The sequence below is a fragment of the Glycine max genome, chromosome 14 (genome assembly GCF_000004515.6).
Source record: "Glycine max cultivar Williams 82 chromosome 14, Glycine_max_v4.0, whole genome shotgun sequence".
Taxonomy (NCBI): domain Eukaryota; kingdom Viridiplantae; phylum Streptophyta; class Magnoliopsida; order Fabales; family Fabaceae; genus Glycine; species Glycine max.
Genome location: NC_038250.2, coordinates 5,912,578 through 5,928,151, shown reverse-complemented (window position 1 = coordinate 5,928,151; position 15,574 = coordinate 5,912,578). Strand labels below are relative to the sequence as shown.

Sequence of the window (15,574 nt, the reverse complement as noted above, 5' to 3'; positions counted from 1 at the left end):
CTAAAGCGCGCGTTAAAAGATCCGTTTCCGCCCGGCATTGTGGCAGCTTTTGATAAATGGTGGAGAAAGCTTTGGATAGAATGTGATTCCATGCTTGTTATTTAAGGTTTCAAATAGGCTAAAGTGGTGGCTTTGTATATATGTAACTCATTCTATGTCTTTTTTTATTTATTTCTCATATATATCGTGAAGGAAATTTTTGTGTTAATAGATAGACTCGTCTCAGATGGTGTTACCACCAATTGTTTAATTTAGTGAGGTTTTCTTCTCTCTTTTATTTTGGGAAGAGTTTTTTTTAAAAAAAAATATATGTCATTCTTTGTTTCATATTCACATGATTGTACACAGATTTTAGTTGTTTGTCTCTCCATGATCTTTTTTTTTTAAATATAGTGGAGTGTATTGTTTTGACTGTTGATGATGAGTGTAGTTTCAATCTAGTTAGGATTGTTCTTTTTAATTTGTCATAGCATAACTCTAGAATTTGATGAAAATTTTTAATAATAAAATTAAGATTTAAATATGTTTTTGATCTCTACAAAATATTTATATTTTATATTTGTTTCTTGATGAAAAAAATTATTTGTTAATAATTAGTTAGACTAAAACATTTATTAAGGGATAAATAAAAAATTCGTTAATTTATCAAATACTAAAAAGGAATATTAAAAACAAAAAAAAATTGTTATTTTTATTATAAATTCAGTAAAAAAACAAAAATTTATTAGAGAATAAATATAAAAATTAAGTATTTATTAAGAATAAAAATATACTTGACCTTAAAATTAGAGAGCACAATATATCTTTTTTTTTATAAATTTCATAAAATTAGTTTGGTTATTAATATATTAATTTTACAAGCATAGATTTTAAAAAATCATTAAAATTTTCTTATAAAAAACTTCAATAAATATTCATTAAATAAACTATGATTACGAAACAAAGTTACTGTTTCTAGCCAGAAGGGCAATTGTGGCTTTTCGAAAAATGGACAGAAAGTTTCAGTTGGCAGATGCCACGTGCTCAAACACATGTCGCATGAGGCGGATAAGGTGTTATGGTCAATATCATTATTACGCCTACTAAAATATCTTGTTTTTATTTCAACAAAAATCTGTTTTATTTTTGTTTTATGGTGGCCCATATATTATATCAACTTTATCCGGATGTACCATGAAAAAAAGAAATAATACTTGCACAAATTTAAATTCTAAGTAATGTTTTATGATTAGTTTAAATAAATTAAATTTAAATTTTGTGAAAAATAACTTTGTAAAATTTGAAGATCACAATATCTCCGATTTAAAAGAAAAATCAAAGAAATTTTAAAACTATTAAATAAAACACACAATTTACCCCAGAAAAGAGACTCTTTTTTTTTTATAAAAAAGAAATATATAAAACCGGTCCATGTTCTCTATTCAATAATAAATAAATAGAACTCAACTTCTTGCCTATATTTTAAAGGAATCTCAAGTTTATTTATTGAATTTGATTGGAAATACTGATAATAAAAAATTGATTGGGAATTATTAGGATATCCAGCGTTGACCAAGTGCAGTTAATGAAGGCCATACGTGATACGACATACGATATACTTTTTCTTCTATTAAGATTTAATCTACGTTGATTTTGATGAATTACGAATAGCCTCTCTTTAAAATAATGAAAACTTTAATTTGGTTATTTCATGAACTAAATATTGAATCCTACTGAAATTTAATCCATATTCATTAATTTTTTTAAGGAATATTCATTAAGTTGGTGCTGAATTTTTTCTCTCAGTTTTAAAATTTTTACACATATATAAACTTCGTCCATATAACTTTTTATGCACTGAAATTTAGTCCATATCCATTAAGTTTTTTTTTAAGGAATATTCATGAAGTTGATGCTGATTTTTTTTTCTCTCAAGTTTTAAAAATTTTACACATATATATACTTCGTCCATATAACTTTTTATGCACTGGTTTTTTTTAATGACACTACTGTATTTTTTGGCTACAGGACATTACTGTAATTTAGAAACAAAATTAACAATTTATCTCATGTTTTATATGATTTTTTAAAATTAATTTAAATTTTAGAAAAAAAACAAATTAAAAATATAAATAAAATTAAACTTCGTATTATCTTCAAGTAACAACATATAGTTAACAATCCTTTAAAAAAATATAATTAACAAATAACATTATTTCTTAAACATGTTATCAGAAATTCAACAAAATAAGATTTTTACTAAAAGATATCAACTCCTTACATGGATCTAAGTACATTGAGAGATATTCTAAATTCACGCAAAATATCATTATTTTTAATAATAATAAAAATAGAAAATTGAAATTAAAAAATAAAATGGTAATTATTATTACAAAAGTACAGCAAACATTTAACTTAGAAATCGAGTAAATATATGTATTTTTTGGTCAAACGTGACAGTAAATCCATCCATTTTAGGCTGGGTGTTAGCCTAGTAGGAAAACTTCTTTTTGGGGTTCAAATTCAAATATGCTAAAGACTTAGAGAAATGAGTTTCTATTGTATTATTCTTTTTAAATTAATATATTCATAATTATGTTGTTAGACTATTTTATAATGATCTGACAAGTTAATAAATTGTTTAAGTTATTGTTACGTTAATGTTATTATTTAATCTATAATAGAGATTAAAAAAATATATTTAAATGGATTAAGTCAAAACATAAAAAAGATAAACTTTAAAAAGGATATTAATTCCAAGTAAAAATGGATTAAACACTCCTATCTTAAATCACCAATAAAATTAACACAATTTGTGAGTAACATATTGCAAGCCACCTTCCATACATGCATCGAAATTCGTTCAACTCCAAATCAACTTGAGAAAATTACCGTAAGGCCTTCAGTAACTGCCACCTCTCGAAAGCACTATATATTCTCACCCAAGGTGTAGAGTCCCCCTATATTTATGAAGTCCTGACATTTCTTATCAATGTCACCACACAACCTTCATAATAACTGTTGGCTGCATCACATTTTCACATATGTAGGGATGACAGAAGGGAGTGTATTAAATTGAGATTTTAAAAAATTATTTTGATATAATTTTTTTTATAAATTATAAAAGATTTTATAAGAATGTAATATTTTTTAAGATTTTTTTAAAAGATTTTTATGATTAGAATTTTGTAATTCAAATTTTAATGAACTTACAAAATATGAATTCAAAAGTTTTAAAATAACATTATAGATTTTTAATATTTTAAAAGATTCTTAATTTTTTAAAAATATTTAAAATTATTAATAAAAATTTATGAATTTTTCTCTCATCTAACACTTCAAATAAAAAATACATCTTATATAAAAAATCATAAACTTATTACATAATAAATCAATTTTTCTTAATATATTTACAAGTACAATAAATTTATTTTCCTTCAATCATCAAATATGTTAATTGTATAAAAATTATATACCACAATATATATGTTAGTAGTATGAATACTTGTAGGCATTCCCACAATAATAAAACAAAAAATATGTCCAACAATTATTTCAAACCTCATTTTAAACTATATATTTCACACATACACTCTCCAAAATTCAAAGAATTAGAAGAATTGTTCAAGAACATGTTGACCACTGATCGAAAGAGTAAAAAAATTTATGAATATTTATCATTTTCAACAAAGAGACAAGGGATTATATGATAAGAAAAAAAATATGTTCATTTGCAAGAAAAAAAATTTTCATTAAATCTCAAGGATTTGAGTCAAATTGTTTAATGTATATTTTCTCATAAAAAGTCTCATGAAATTCATTATAAGAAATAATCCATCGAAATTTGTATACTTTTGAATATTATAAAATTTCTTTTAAGTTATAAAAAATCTTAATTGAATATCAACAGACTTTATTAAATTTCTTAAATTTTTTTAATAATCTTAATTAAATGTCACATAATTTATTTTTATTATTTAAAAATCTTGATAAAATACCTTAAGACAAGACTATTTTTATAAAAAAAAAAACCTTTAAAAATTGTAATTAAATACACTCCCTAAATTAAGAACCAATTTGGTGAAGATTCACCGGCGGATACATGTTGCGAGCTGTAGGGACATAATGAGTGAAAGTGAAATAAAAAAAAAAAAAAAAGTAAATATATGATTATAATTATTCAATTTATACGTGTTCCACAACTTCTTTTACTAACAATTGATTTTAAAGAAAATTTAACTTGATGGGAGACACGGACGGACTTATTGGCTAGGAGGGGCTTTCTCCCCCACTCCACCCCACACTGTTTTAACTTTTAATAATAATAATAATAATAATAATTAATAGTATATATTATTTCTAGTAAAAAAATTACTGATTAATAAATCCAATATATGTTATCACTAATTATATACTAATCTTTTTAATAATATTTGTTATTACTAATAAAATTTAACCTACAGAACAGATATATATACTAAGTAATAGATATATAAAAATGATATCTGTATCACTTTTTATCAATTGTTATTACCTAGATTAATTATATTTTGTGTATTATTATAAGTTTTATCTATATATTTAATTATTAGCATTATATTATAAACATTTATATATAGTTATATATAACTTATAATTTTTTATGACTTTTAGTTATTATTGTATCTAATAAATTTATTTTTCTTTTTGGATTGTGAGATTATTATGTGCTTGATTGTTATTTTGCTTGTAAGATCAATTTTTTTTTAAAACTTCAAATTAAAATTTAGTAAATTTATAAATACACGTGTTTCTTTTATAAATATATACTATTTTTGTTAGCCGACCAAAGAAAAAGTAAATACATGTGTTTCTATCTTGTATAATTTAAAATAAAAATAAATTTTAATTTTTACGTGTAAAACTAATAATTAATTTTATAAGAATTATTATTTATTAAAAATTATATTTATTTGTTAGATATTTAAATCAGCCCCCCTTTATGGTTTCCTAGAATCGTCACTGGTGGAAGAGTTTGCACAAATAGTATTTGGGAATAATATTATATTATGAAAATTTTATTTTTAGTTTACGCATTTTAGGTTAAATGTGATTATATTAGGCTTGTTATACTTTTATATTGATGAATTTAATCTTTAAAAAAAATGTGAATTTAGTTTTTTTAACTTTAAAAATATGATAAATTCTTAAAAAAGAGATGCTAAGATAATTTAAAAAAATTGGGGACCAAAATCATGGATATAAAAGTATAAAGAGCTTAAATCCTTTAACCATATGAAAAATATAAAAGCTAAAAATACATTTTTTTTTCTATTAATTACATGGCTCATGATCATGTAACTCTCCTTGTGCATTAAACAAATGAAGTATTTGGTAGGGAGGTTCTTTTAAGTTATTTAAGAATCTCAGATTAAAAATGTTAAGTTTTTATGTTTCGTATCAAAATGACAATTGTAAAAATTATTCTTAGGAATCCAACCTTCCCAAAAATGTTTTTTTTTTTTTTTATATTAAGTTTTTACATGGGGTGTTAGAAATCCAAGATTCCCCTGAATGAGGGAAGTTTTTTTTTTTTTTTACAATTGTATTTCTCATTTCTAAAAACATTTAGACATAAATAAAATATTTATAACACTATAAAAACATAATTTCCAAGAAAATATAATTCTCAAAAAATATGATTTCTCATTTCTAATACGTTAAGTGTCATCACACTTAGATATAGAGTTTATTAATTTTTATTAATTACTTGTATGATTCTTAGGGTTTGTTTTTTATTTTTATATATAAAAAACACATTTCGTTAATAAAATAAATAATGGGCTAATTTATTTAAATTTATTTCTTGAAAAAAAATATTTTAATAAAAATGAATAGCTTTTTTGTTTTTTAGTGTTTGTTTACACTGTTTATGTTTAATAAAATAATTTTTTTATTTATTTTAAGAAATAAATTTTATTTGTTGATTAAATAAGTATTTTTTAAATAAATAAAATATATTTATGTTTTTTGTAAAATTTGAAAAATATTAATTTTATTTTTATAAATTTTTTGATTAATTTGATTCATGTAAAAATAAAATATATTTTATTTTTTTAAGATTATATATTTTAAGTTTAAAAAAATTAGTCCAATATTTTATCTTTTATAATAAACAACTTATATCTTTTTCTAAATTTTTTTTTTTTAAAAATAAACAAATTAGTCTTTAATTTCAGGTGACGAGTCTATGATGTGGAGGAATGATCCTAGGCGTTCAACCACCTGATTATGCGACGGACGGGCTCGTCACAGTTTTTACACGCATGGGCCAAGCTCACCAGAGAGCCCAACACCACCCCAGCTGCACTTCAGCCACCGGTGCCTTTCAACACAAGATGATGATGATGCAGTCCGAGTCGCTTGTTGCCATCTCGTTCACTTTCGGAGCCTCCAATGTGGTTTCACTTGAAGAAGCAGTGTGTGCCTGTGCTAAAGCGTGTCACCACCACCTTCGAAGCCGTGGTGGAACACACGTGGATTAAATCGTTGAACCTGTGTTGCACGCGAATCATGAAGCTTCTCTTTTCCGCCAACGTAAGAAAACAAATGAAGAAGCTCCTCGAAGGGTGTTATGTTATGGGAATGTGTTCGTTCTAGCGTGTGCTGAGACCACAGTGAAGGATTTAGTGGTGGTTGACTTGCATCGCGGTTTGGAAGTGGTGCAAGAAGCTAAGGCTAGTTTGGAGGATAAGGGGTATATAAGGTCGATGATTGATTTGTTGGAGGACAAAACGGTGCGTGCCGATCTTTCTACGAGATTGGTTGCATATGGGTCCTGTAACAAGTGCTACTTTTGCTGTCATTTTACCGGTTCTTGGAGATGCCAATGCGTTTAGAGTGCTTGTGTCCGTTCTGCAGACCGTGATTGAAAGTTTTGGTTATCACATGCTTGTGAAAGACCAACACTTGGGGAATTAGATCATGAAAATGGGATCATGTCAACCAAAACAACATGAATGGATTCATCTTAATCATCTACTTCCTCCGTCCTATAAGACTTTTTCAGTTAATTCCCATTATTTTAAAAAAATTAATAAAACTAATAAAACTAGATCAGGCGTAAATGACCCTTAGCAAATCATCACCACTAGGATGTGTACCAGAAGTAAGGAGGGAATTCACAAGCCAAAGCAACCATATATAGGAGAAGCAAAAAAACATTACAGAAGAGATGGAACCAATGAAAAGAGGCAATGGAAAATTCATTGAATTCTCTAATCTCTAATGTGACTTGGACTCTAGTACCCTATCAAGGCCAAAAAAAATGTTATTAACTCTAAATAGTTTTTTTAAAACCAAATACAAGGCAGATGGTTCACTTGAGAGGAGGAAAGCTAGATTGGTTGCAAGAAGACTCCAACAAACTATGTTGGCCTAGACTATAAGGACACTTTTAGTCCTATGGTAACCAAGAACACTGAGAATTATATTTATTACTGTTATTCATTTCAATTGGGACATTAGGCAAATGGATATTAACAATACATTATTAAATGGACTACTCAAAGAGGCAATCTACATGTGTCATCCTGAAGGAGTTGATTCAGCTAGGCCACAACATAATTGCAAGCTAGCCAAGGCTATTTATGGATTAAAACAGACCTCTAGAGCATGGTTCCACAGGCTGAAAGGAGCTTTGCTTGGATGGGGATTTCACAACACAAAAATAAAGAAGACATAAAATTCCTTTTAATCTATGTATACGAAAAATTGTGATTTGTGAATGGGAGCAATTCCAATTTTCTGAAAGCATTCATGAGGTGGCTTAATTTGGTCTTTGCTCTAAAGGACCTTGAGCAAGTGAACTACTTTTTGGGAATAGAAATGCACAGAGATGACAGAGGAATGTATATAGCTTAAGCAGACAAGGTATAATCATTAAGCTATTGAAGAAATTTAGTTTAGAGAGTGCTTCAATTTGTCCAACTCCTATGGTTATAGGGAGAAACTTCACAACTACAGGTGAACAACTGAAGAATCCAACTATGTTTAGACAAGGCATTGAGTGCCTCCAATATCTAACTAACACAAGACCTGACATCTCTTATTCAATCAATAAATAGAGTTAGTTTATTAGTGCAGTAGTGCTCCAAGTCCAATACCACTGAACATTGGCAAGGTGTGAAAAGAATTTTGAGGTATCTTTAGGGAATAATTGATCATTGTTTACACATTATATAAGATATTGACAAATTGGGCTTTTCAGATGCTCATTGAGCTACTAGCATTGAAGATAGGAAATCTATGACAGTTTACTTTGTATTTCTTAAAGAAACACTTGTGGCCTAATTAATCTTTGAGGAAGCAGAGACTTGTGTCTTAATTAAGTGCAAAATCAGAGTACAAGGCACTAGCTGATTTAGCTACTGAAATCTCATGGATACAATCACTATTTCGACTCATTAATAGATAAAATTTCCTACAACCAGAAAACCAATTGTTTGGTGTGATAATCTGAGTGCAAGAGTTGTTGCCTCTAATATCCAATGTTACGTGATAGAACAACCAAAACATATTGACGTTGATATATTTCCTCAGCTGATCAGATAGCTTGACTAAAGCATTATCACTCTCAACGTAATCTTTTAATGCCAAACTCTGATTTCAGCACCCTCTCATTTGAGGGTAGCATAGAATGATAAAAGTTTTTGTTAACGCAAATCTCTAGACTTTTGATATTTTGTTGAAAGATTCAAAATTTGTATTTTAAACTATCTGATTCATACCAATATTTATCAAGTAGTACTTAGGATCCCTTATTTTTAAGTAGTTAAAGAAAAACCCATATAAAAAAACTGTGTATTTATACACAAATATCATTCTTCCTCATTTACTTTTCTATCTCTTGTAACATTTTATGACTAGTCTTAACGTGCTAAATAAACAAAATAATGAATATATTTTATATGTTTAAAATATTAAATAAAATTATTTTTATTTAATAATTATTTTATACATAGGATTTTAAGTGATTAATTAGGAAATATTCTAAATATATAGGATTACTCAATTTTATTTTATTTTACCCTTACATGAACATGACGTAGCGAAGCATTTGAAGACCTGCGGAAGGGAAAAGAATAAAGGCCCATATCCATGCAAAACAAGCGACAAAGCCAAGTTTTGATTTCTCTATGGGCCCGTGCATAGCAAGCGAACGCAAAGTTTGTCTAACTTCGAGACAAATTTACATAACAATGTTGATTTTTTGACACTCACAATTTCCAAAGGACAAATACCTAGTTCATAACCCATACTTCTCTCTCTTCCCTCTCTCTCTCTCTCAAGATGTCTGAGATGTCAACTAACTTTTGGTTGTCAAAAAATCTTTTTCCTTAACATTAAACCATGTAGCCAGTGTAAACACTACGAGAGTGTCATCAATGACGTGATAGTCACAACATTCTCTAACATATTGTAGCTTCTATTACTACTACTACTTACGTATATCTTTTTATCCTAGCATAAATAGCCATTAGAAAGTAGAGTAAAGCATCTTCAACGATTCAATCAAACAATTTACTATTTTCCAGCATCTTTTGATTTCACTTTGTTATTTTCTTGTCAATGCCCTTTTAAATTTCAAATTTTCTAGGCTCTCTTTATTATTTTGTTTTTACCTTATCCCAAATTTCAAACACTTTTTGGAGTGATTTGAAAACCTATAGTCGAAAGACATATTTCCACTTTTGACATCTTCATTTGAATCTTACTTTGATTTTGTGTTGGAGCAAAAGGTTATTAGCTAAATTCCATTTGGGCTAACAATTTCATTCACACGACAACAATGTGGAAAGGCTACTTGTATGTTTTGAAAGAATGAATTTTATCTTTTTCAACAATGTCGACAACAATTTCACTAGCGTCTTTGTAGGATATTTTCCAACAGAAAGTTTTTCTTCGCAAGGCTACTTGCATGTTTTGAAAGAATAGCAAAAGGGAAAGCTTAAACTTAAAAATAGCCACTAAGCTAACTACTATTAATTACTTGCACCTTTCCCCTTTTGTGAAAAAACCATAAGGGCCTTTGGAAGATCTGAAATCACCTTTATTCTTTAATGAAATTGTTTGTGGAGCAATGAGATTGAAATTAACAAATGAATAAAGTTTTGTTCCGCTAAAGTCTACAAAACAAGGGATCCTCACATTGTTTTAGGAAAAATTAGATGACGGAAGTGCAACGAATATCATTATATCAAATCAAAGCGAAATGGAGGGGCTGATTCGGATGCTCAATCCAGCCGATATGCCTTGTGTCTGTCCTATCCTATTCCTCTACCATTTGGTGTTGCCTATATGCATATGTACTAACAAGGTAGGACATAGTTAATAGATAATCTTGTATCTTAAATATATGAGTTCGATCTTTGACCTATATGTATAAAAAATACTTATTTAAAGAAATGAATCTCTTAAATGAATTTTAGTATCTCGTGAGATTATTCTTGACTTTTGGTTGAAGGATATTTTGATTAAAAGAAAAATATAACTCTTATAACCATTATAATCAACGAGATTTTGAAGATTGTGCATTTATATTTTTACTCCAGCAGCATTCATCTCAATTGATTATATAACACAACTTGACCTATTTATCTTTATTCCAACATTTCTTTTGAAGACAAACGTATATATCACTGAAAATCCAATACTTCTGCAACGGTATATCAACAAATGATGATAAGAAAACCACTCACTCATGAGTGCTAGACCAAATAGATCTTTATCTGGTATAAGGTATCGTTCTTTATCTGCAAGAACATGATCATTGTATGATGGATGATTTTATATATATATCAACAAGCGAGACTAGCGTCCCCTCATTCTGGCACAAAATACATTAATAATATTTTATCAGAAGTACGTAGGATACAACAGTTAAAAGACCATTAGATTAATTAATTTTAAAACATAGTTTGAATTATTTGGCGTACTACGTACTATTCTAGTTTCGAATCTTTTTTTCATTTTGGCCTAGCTAAATGTCACCGCTAACGTTTATTTCTAGATCATGTGCATTGAAACATACAATGACAAGACACGTTAAAGTTTTCTACAAACCTACAAAAATGTCCGAAAACGATACGTGTGTTTCAATTTGAGTTGTGAGAGGAGGCACACACGTGGTATTATTCCTTTTAGCTAGCGCTGGATTGCCAATGTTGCCTTCAAGAAATCATTATCACCCATTTTGTTACCCAATAGTACTGCGTAGATAAACCTTTCATCCTCTATCATTATTCATTACTACTTACTCCTTAGAAGACAAATTGACTATATTGACTATATGCGAAGCGAGAACAAATTGAATATGGGTAAGTACAAAAAATTTGCACCTATTAATTGTTGAAATTAATTAAAAAAAACAAACCGATTTCTCCCATTTTTAATAAATTATATATATCACCTGTTAGATTTCATTTTTATTTATTCAATTCTTTTAGGTAAATAAACATTAAGCCGTTGATATCAGTGACAGTGAGGAAAGAACTATATGGGAACCCTTAAGCATATGGCTTCGGGTTCAATTTCAACATTTAAGTATAGGAGATTTTGTTTCACACCGTCACCATATTTGAGATCAGTTCTCCCCATACATGCAAGAAAGAGAATATTGGGAAGAAAAATTATTGAATGGATCAGAATCACGTATATAGCCTCAGCCAATTTTCATGAATATATATAGTTAAGTTTTATTATATTTTTTTATAAATTAAAAAATTCATCTACATTGAAATTAATTATTACTCTTTCAGTCTCCGTCCTACTATAAGTGTCATATTTGAAAAAAGTTTGTTTGAAAATAGATTGCATTTGACTTTTTAATATAATATTATTTTTTTCATCAATACTCTCAATGTCACTTTAATTTTTGAATTTAATATTAATATTATTTTCTTTCATCTATTTAATAAGGTTAATTTATAAAAGATATTAATCTATTATTCTCTTTAATCTATTTATTAGTTTTTCTTAATGTATAAAATAATATAAGATGATACTTATTTTTGAACAAAGAAAATATCATTCTTAAAATTGGTAAATTAGATTGAGTTTAACTTATTCTCACAAGCTAATCCAAGGGGAGAGAGTATTATACAATTCTCATAATCTAATTTACACGTACATATAGTTAAATTCAACTTAATACATAATTCAGATTAATCCATGTTGTGATCATGATAGGCATTTTCATCTTTGACCACCATGTGATAACGAAAACTTTCCACAACATTCTCCGGCATAGAGACAAGTACTCTCACCGAATTAGCATCTCCAACAACCGGTAAAAGCAAGCAATAAATAGAGCTTGTTAAAGGACCCATATGCAATGGTTTCCCTTCTCCAAAATCCACATCCTCCAACCCTAGCCTTGACCATTGCGATATAACCAAACTCGTAGAAAGATCAACACGCACTGTTTTGTCCTCCAACAAATCAACCATCGACCTTATGTACCCTTCATTGTCCAAATTAGCCTTAGCATGTTGCACCACTTTCAATCCGTGACTAATGTTGTTATTAGCCACTACTAAATCTTTCACCGTGCTCTCGGCACATGCAAGAACGAACCCGTTCCCATAATACCCCTCGGGGAGGTTAACCTTTTTTCTAATGTTGGCAGAAAAAAGAAGCTTAACAGTTTGCATGGGGCAGAGGTTTAGTGATTTAACCCACGCGCGCCACGTGTGCGCTGCTACGGTTTCAAAGGTGGTGATGCACTTTAGTGATAGAACACACTGTTTCTTCAAGAAATGCACTTCGGAGGGTCCGAAGGTGAATGACGTGGCAACCAGCGACTGTGACTGCATCATTAGCTTGTGCAGGTCCACGTGAGAGGAGGGGTGTGTTCTGGTGTATTGCGGGTGCGTGAAGTGCACCTGGGAAGTGTTACGAGGTTTTAACACATGTCGCCCATGAAAGGGTAATATTGTCAATTCGGTGTTGGGCTCTCTGGTGAGATGGGCCCAAGCGTGTAGAAACTGTGACGAGCCAATGCCGTCGCATAGGCTGTGATTGATCGCCGTGCACAAGATCATTCCTCCACATCGGAGATTTGTCACCTGACAAAATTAAAATTAGATAAAAAAAAATGAGAATTAAAATTAGATAAAAAAAAAAGTTTGATAGACATCTACAAAAGTTTATACAGTATTAATTGATTAAAAATAATTTTTAACATAAATTTTAAAATAATTATTATACATGATGATATATAATTAGATAATAATACAAAAATATTTATACTGTTAATATATATATATATATATAATATTTTTTCATAAAAGAATTTTTTTTATTATATGTCTACAAACACATAACACGTATGTATTCAATAAATTAGATGCATTTTCCTCTATAAAAAATTATATACATTTATTCCAATTTTAAATAAAAAAGGTGAGGACAAACGGATTTTTCTATACATTTTTATAGAGTTGTCAATTATCGTCCTCAAACAAATTAATCTAACAATTTTGATACAGTTGATTCTTGAATCGGTAGTTAAATGAATCAGAATATATCAAAATTAATAGAGAGGGAGAGATAACTTCACCATATATATAAAAACTCTTTGAATTATTGATGAAAATAATATTACTAAAATCCTGAAATTTCTCTCTTTTTTATAATTTAAATTTATTTAGAAAAGGGAAGGGAAACACGCGGGCCAATGGCTGAAAGCACCCTGTCCCTAGATGTCACCACTAACCATGCTTTCTGAAAGTAATAACTAACGAGGGATTAGCACTTTGCTTTTTCGTTTTAAAATGCAGAAAATTCACTTTGCCAACTTTTTTGTTACCTACTTCTCCCCCAAATTCAAAGTTTTAATAAAAGAATGTGATCACCAGTATCGAATTCCGATATAATGTTCTTGATATCATGTTCATGCATCTGGGTATAAAAACATTTAAATATATAGCTTTGTATTATAACTTAAATATTTTGAAATTTATAGCATCACATATTAATTAAAATATAATATCAGAATATAAATTAAATGATGAATTACACACTTAGTATATAATTGAATAAGGGAGAAATAAAAAATATTCTTTTGTTTTATTCTGTTATATTTATGATAAGAATAACAAATCATTTTCCAAGTCTACACATGGATAAGAAAATCAGGGGAAAAAAACCGAAAACTCAAATAACAACAGCATAGAATTTAAGAGTATATGGATGAAAAAATTACTACATAGAATTGGAATGGAAGCATATACTTTGGAATCCATCCATCCATGTTTATGTGATTACATGTCATGTAGAGATTAATAAAAATTATATGATTTTAGATTATATAATAATTTGTATCAAGATAGATATGATCTGACCTGGATTACAAGAGGAGGAACATCTAAGAAGCTCTGAGCTTCCACCTTGTACAAGAGCTTCCTCCATGAATCGTTTGGGACCTTGCAAGATTCAAGCAATTCTTCAGCAGTGGCATCCATGAAAGCCTCAGCAAACACAGCACCTTCTCCTTTGCAATCCACCTCAAGCTTGTGATCATCCTCACAATCACAAATGCTGCTCCTGATCAACCTCCCAGCTAAAGGGTAGTAATCCACCAAAACTCTTGACAGAGAAGATTTCAACAAATCCAAGCTCACAGATTTCTTGAAGAGGTACACATACTTAATGGAGAATCTGAGGAATTTTTGGTCATCAAGATTAGATAGATAGAGAGAATGCTTTGGTGTTGGAGCACATGGGGGGATAATGGTAAATGGTGGCCTAGGATATACACAATCTGGGAGCTCCATAGATTTTGACATTTATTTTATATAAAAAAAAATTGTGGGATTTCAATTGATGATATGCAAGTTTAATTTGCAATAAGAATGATGATATAAATACCATCCGTTTGGAGATGTCACACCTTTAAATATATCTTAAGAGATTAGTCTCTCATTCTGGACCTGTCATACCTGAATTTTAAAATGAATAAATAATGATGACATTGATAGTAATATATTGAAGCAAATAAAAGAAAGAGAAAAGAAGCAGAGAAATTAAGGTGTGGGGAGGTAAGAAGAGTGGTACACAAGTGTGAGGGAAAAGAGACCTTTTATTTGTAGAGAAGAACAAGAGAAACGACGGGTGATTCTAAAATTTACGGTTTTGGATATAAGGTTAGAGTGGGTAGACCCTAAGATTCCTTTTATAGCAAAAGGAGGCTATGGTGAGCACAGGGGCAACATAAATTGTGTATGGTGTTTTAAACTTTATTTTTATATATAAATTAAAGTTTACGTTAGTTAAGTCCTTAAACTCATCAGAATCAGGAGTAATTTTAAGACATAAACGTTTATAAAATACTTATAGATTACTTACTCTTAACAAGATTTTCACATTACCAACAAAAATTAAATTTACGTTTTTATAAGATACAAATTTATTCCTTATCAACTGAATTTATTTGTATGGTCCTTTCATCTATTACTTGAATAGAATATATTCTAGTTGCATAAATTTGGTAAGACAAAAATGAAAAGGGCAACCAAACTTCTTCTGCAAAAGTGGAGAAAGACCATTCATTGTT

At 28.9% G+C, this 15,574-nt stretch overlaps 1 protein-coding gene and 1 pseudogene across 1 annotated transcript; one reads left to right on the top strand and one right to left on the bottom strand.

The window, feature by feature from the left end:
• The first annotated feature begins 6,234 nt into the window (after nt 1-6,234).
• Nucleotides 6,235-6,939, top strand: LOC112999388 (alcohol acyltransferase 9-like; annotated as a pseudogene).
• A 5,109-nt stretch (nt 6,940-12,048) lies between these two features.
• On the bottom strand, nt 12,049-15,196 carry LOC100797134 (alcohol acyltransferase 9). Its single transcript, XM_006595861.4, has 3 exons — nt 15,098-15,196; nt 14,364-14,960; nt 12,049-13,085 (listed from the first exon to the last, which is right to left on the bottom strand). Exons 2-3 carry the CDS (start codon nt 14,805-14,807, stop codon nt 12,183-12,185), a joined length of 1,347 nt encoding a protein of 448 aa, XP_006595924.1. The 5' UTR covers nt 14,808-14,960; nt 15,098-15,196; the 3' UTR covers nt 12,049-12,182.
• Nucleotides 15,197-15,574: the final 378 nt, after the last annotated feature.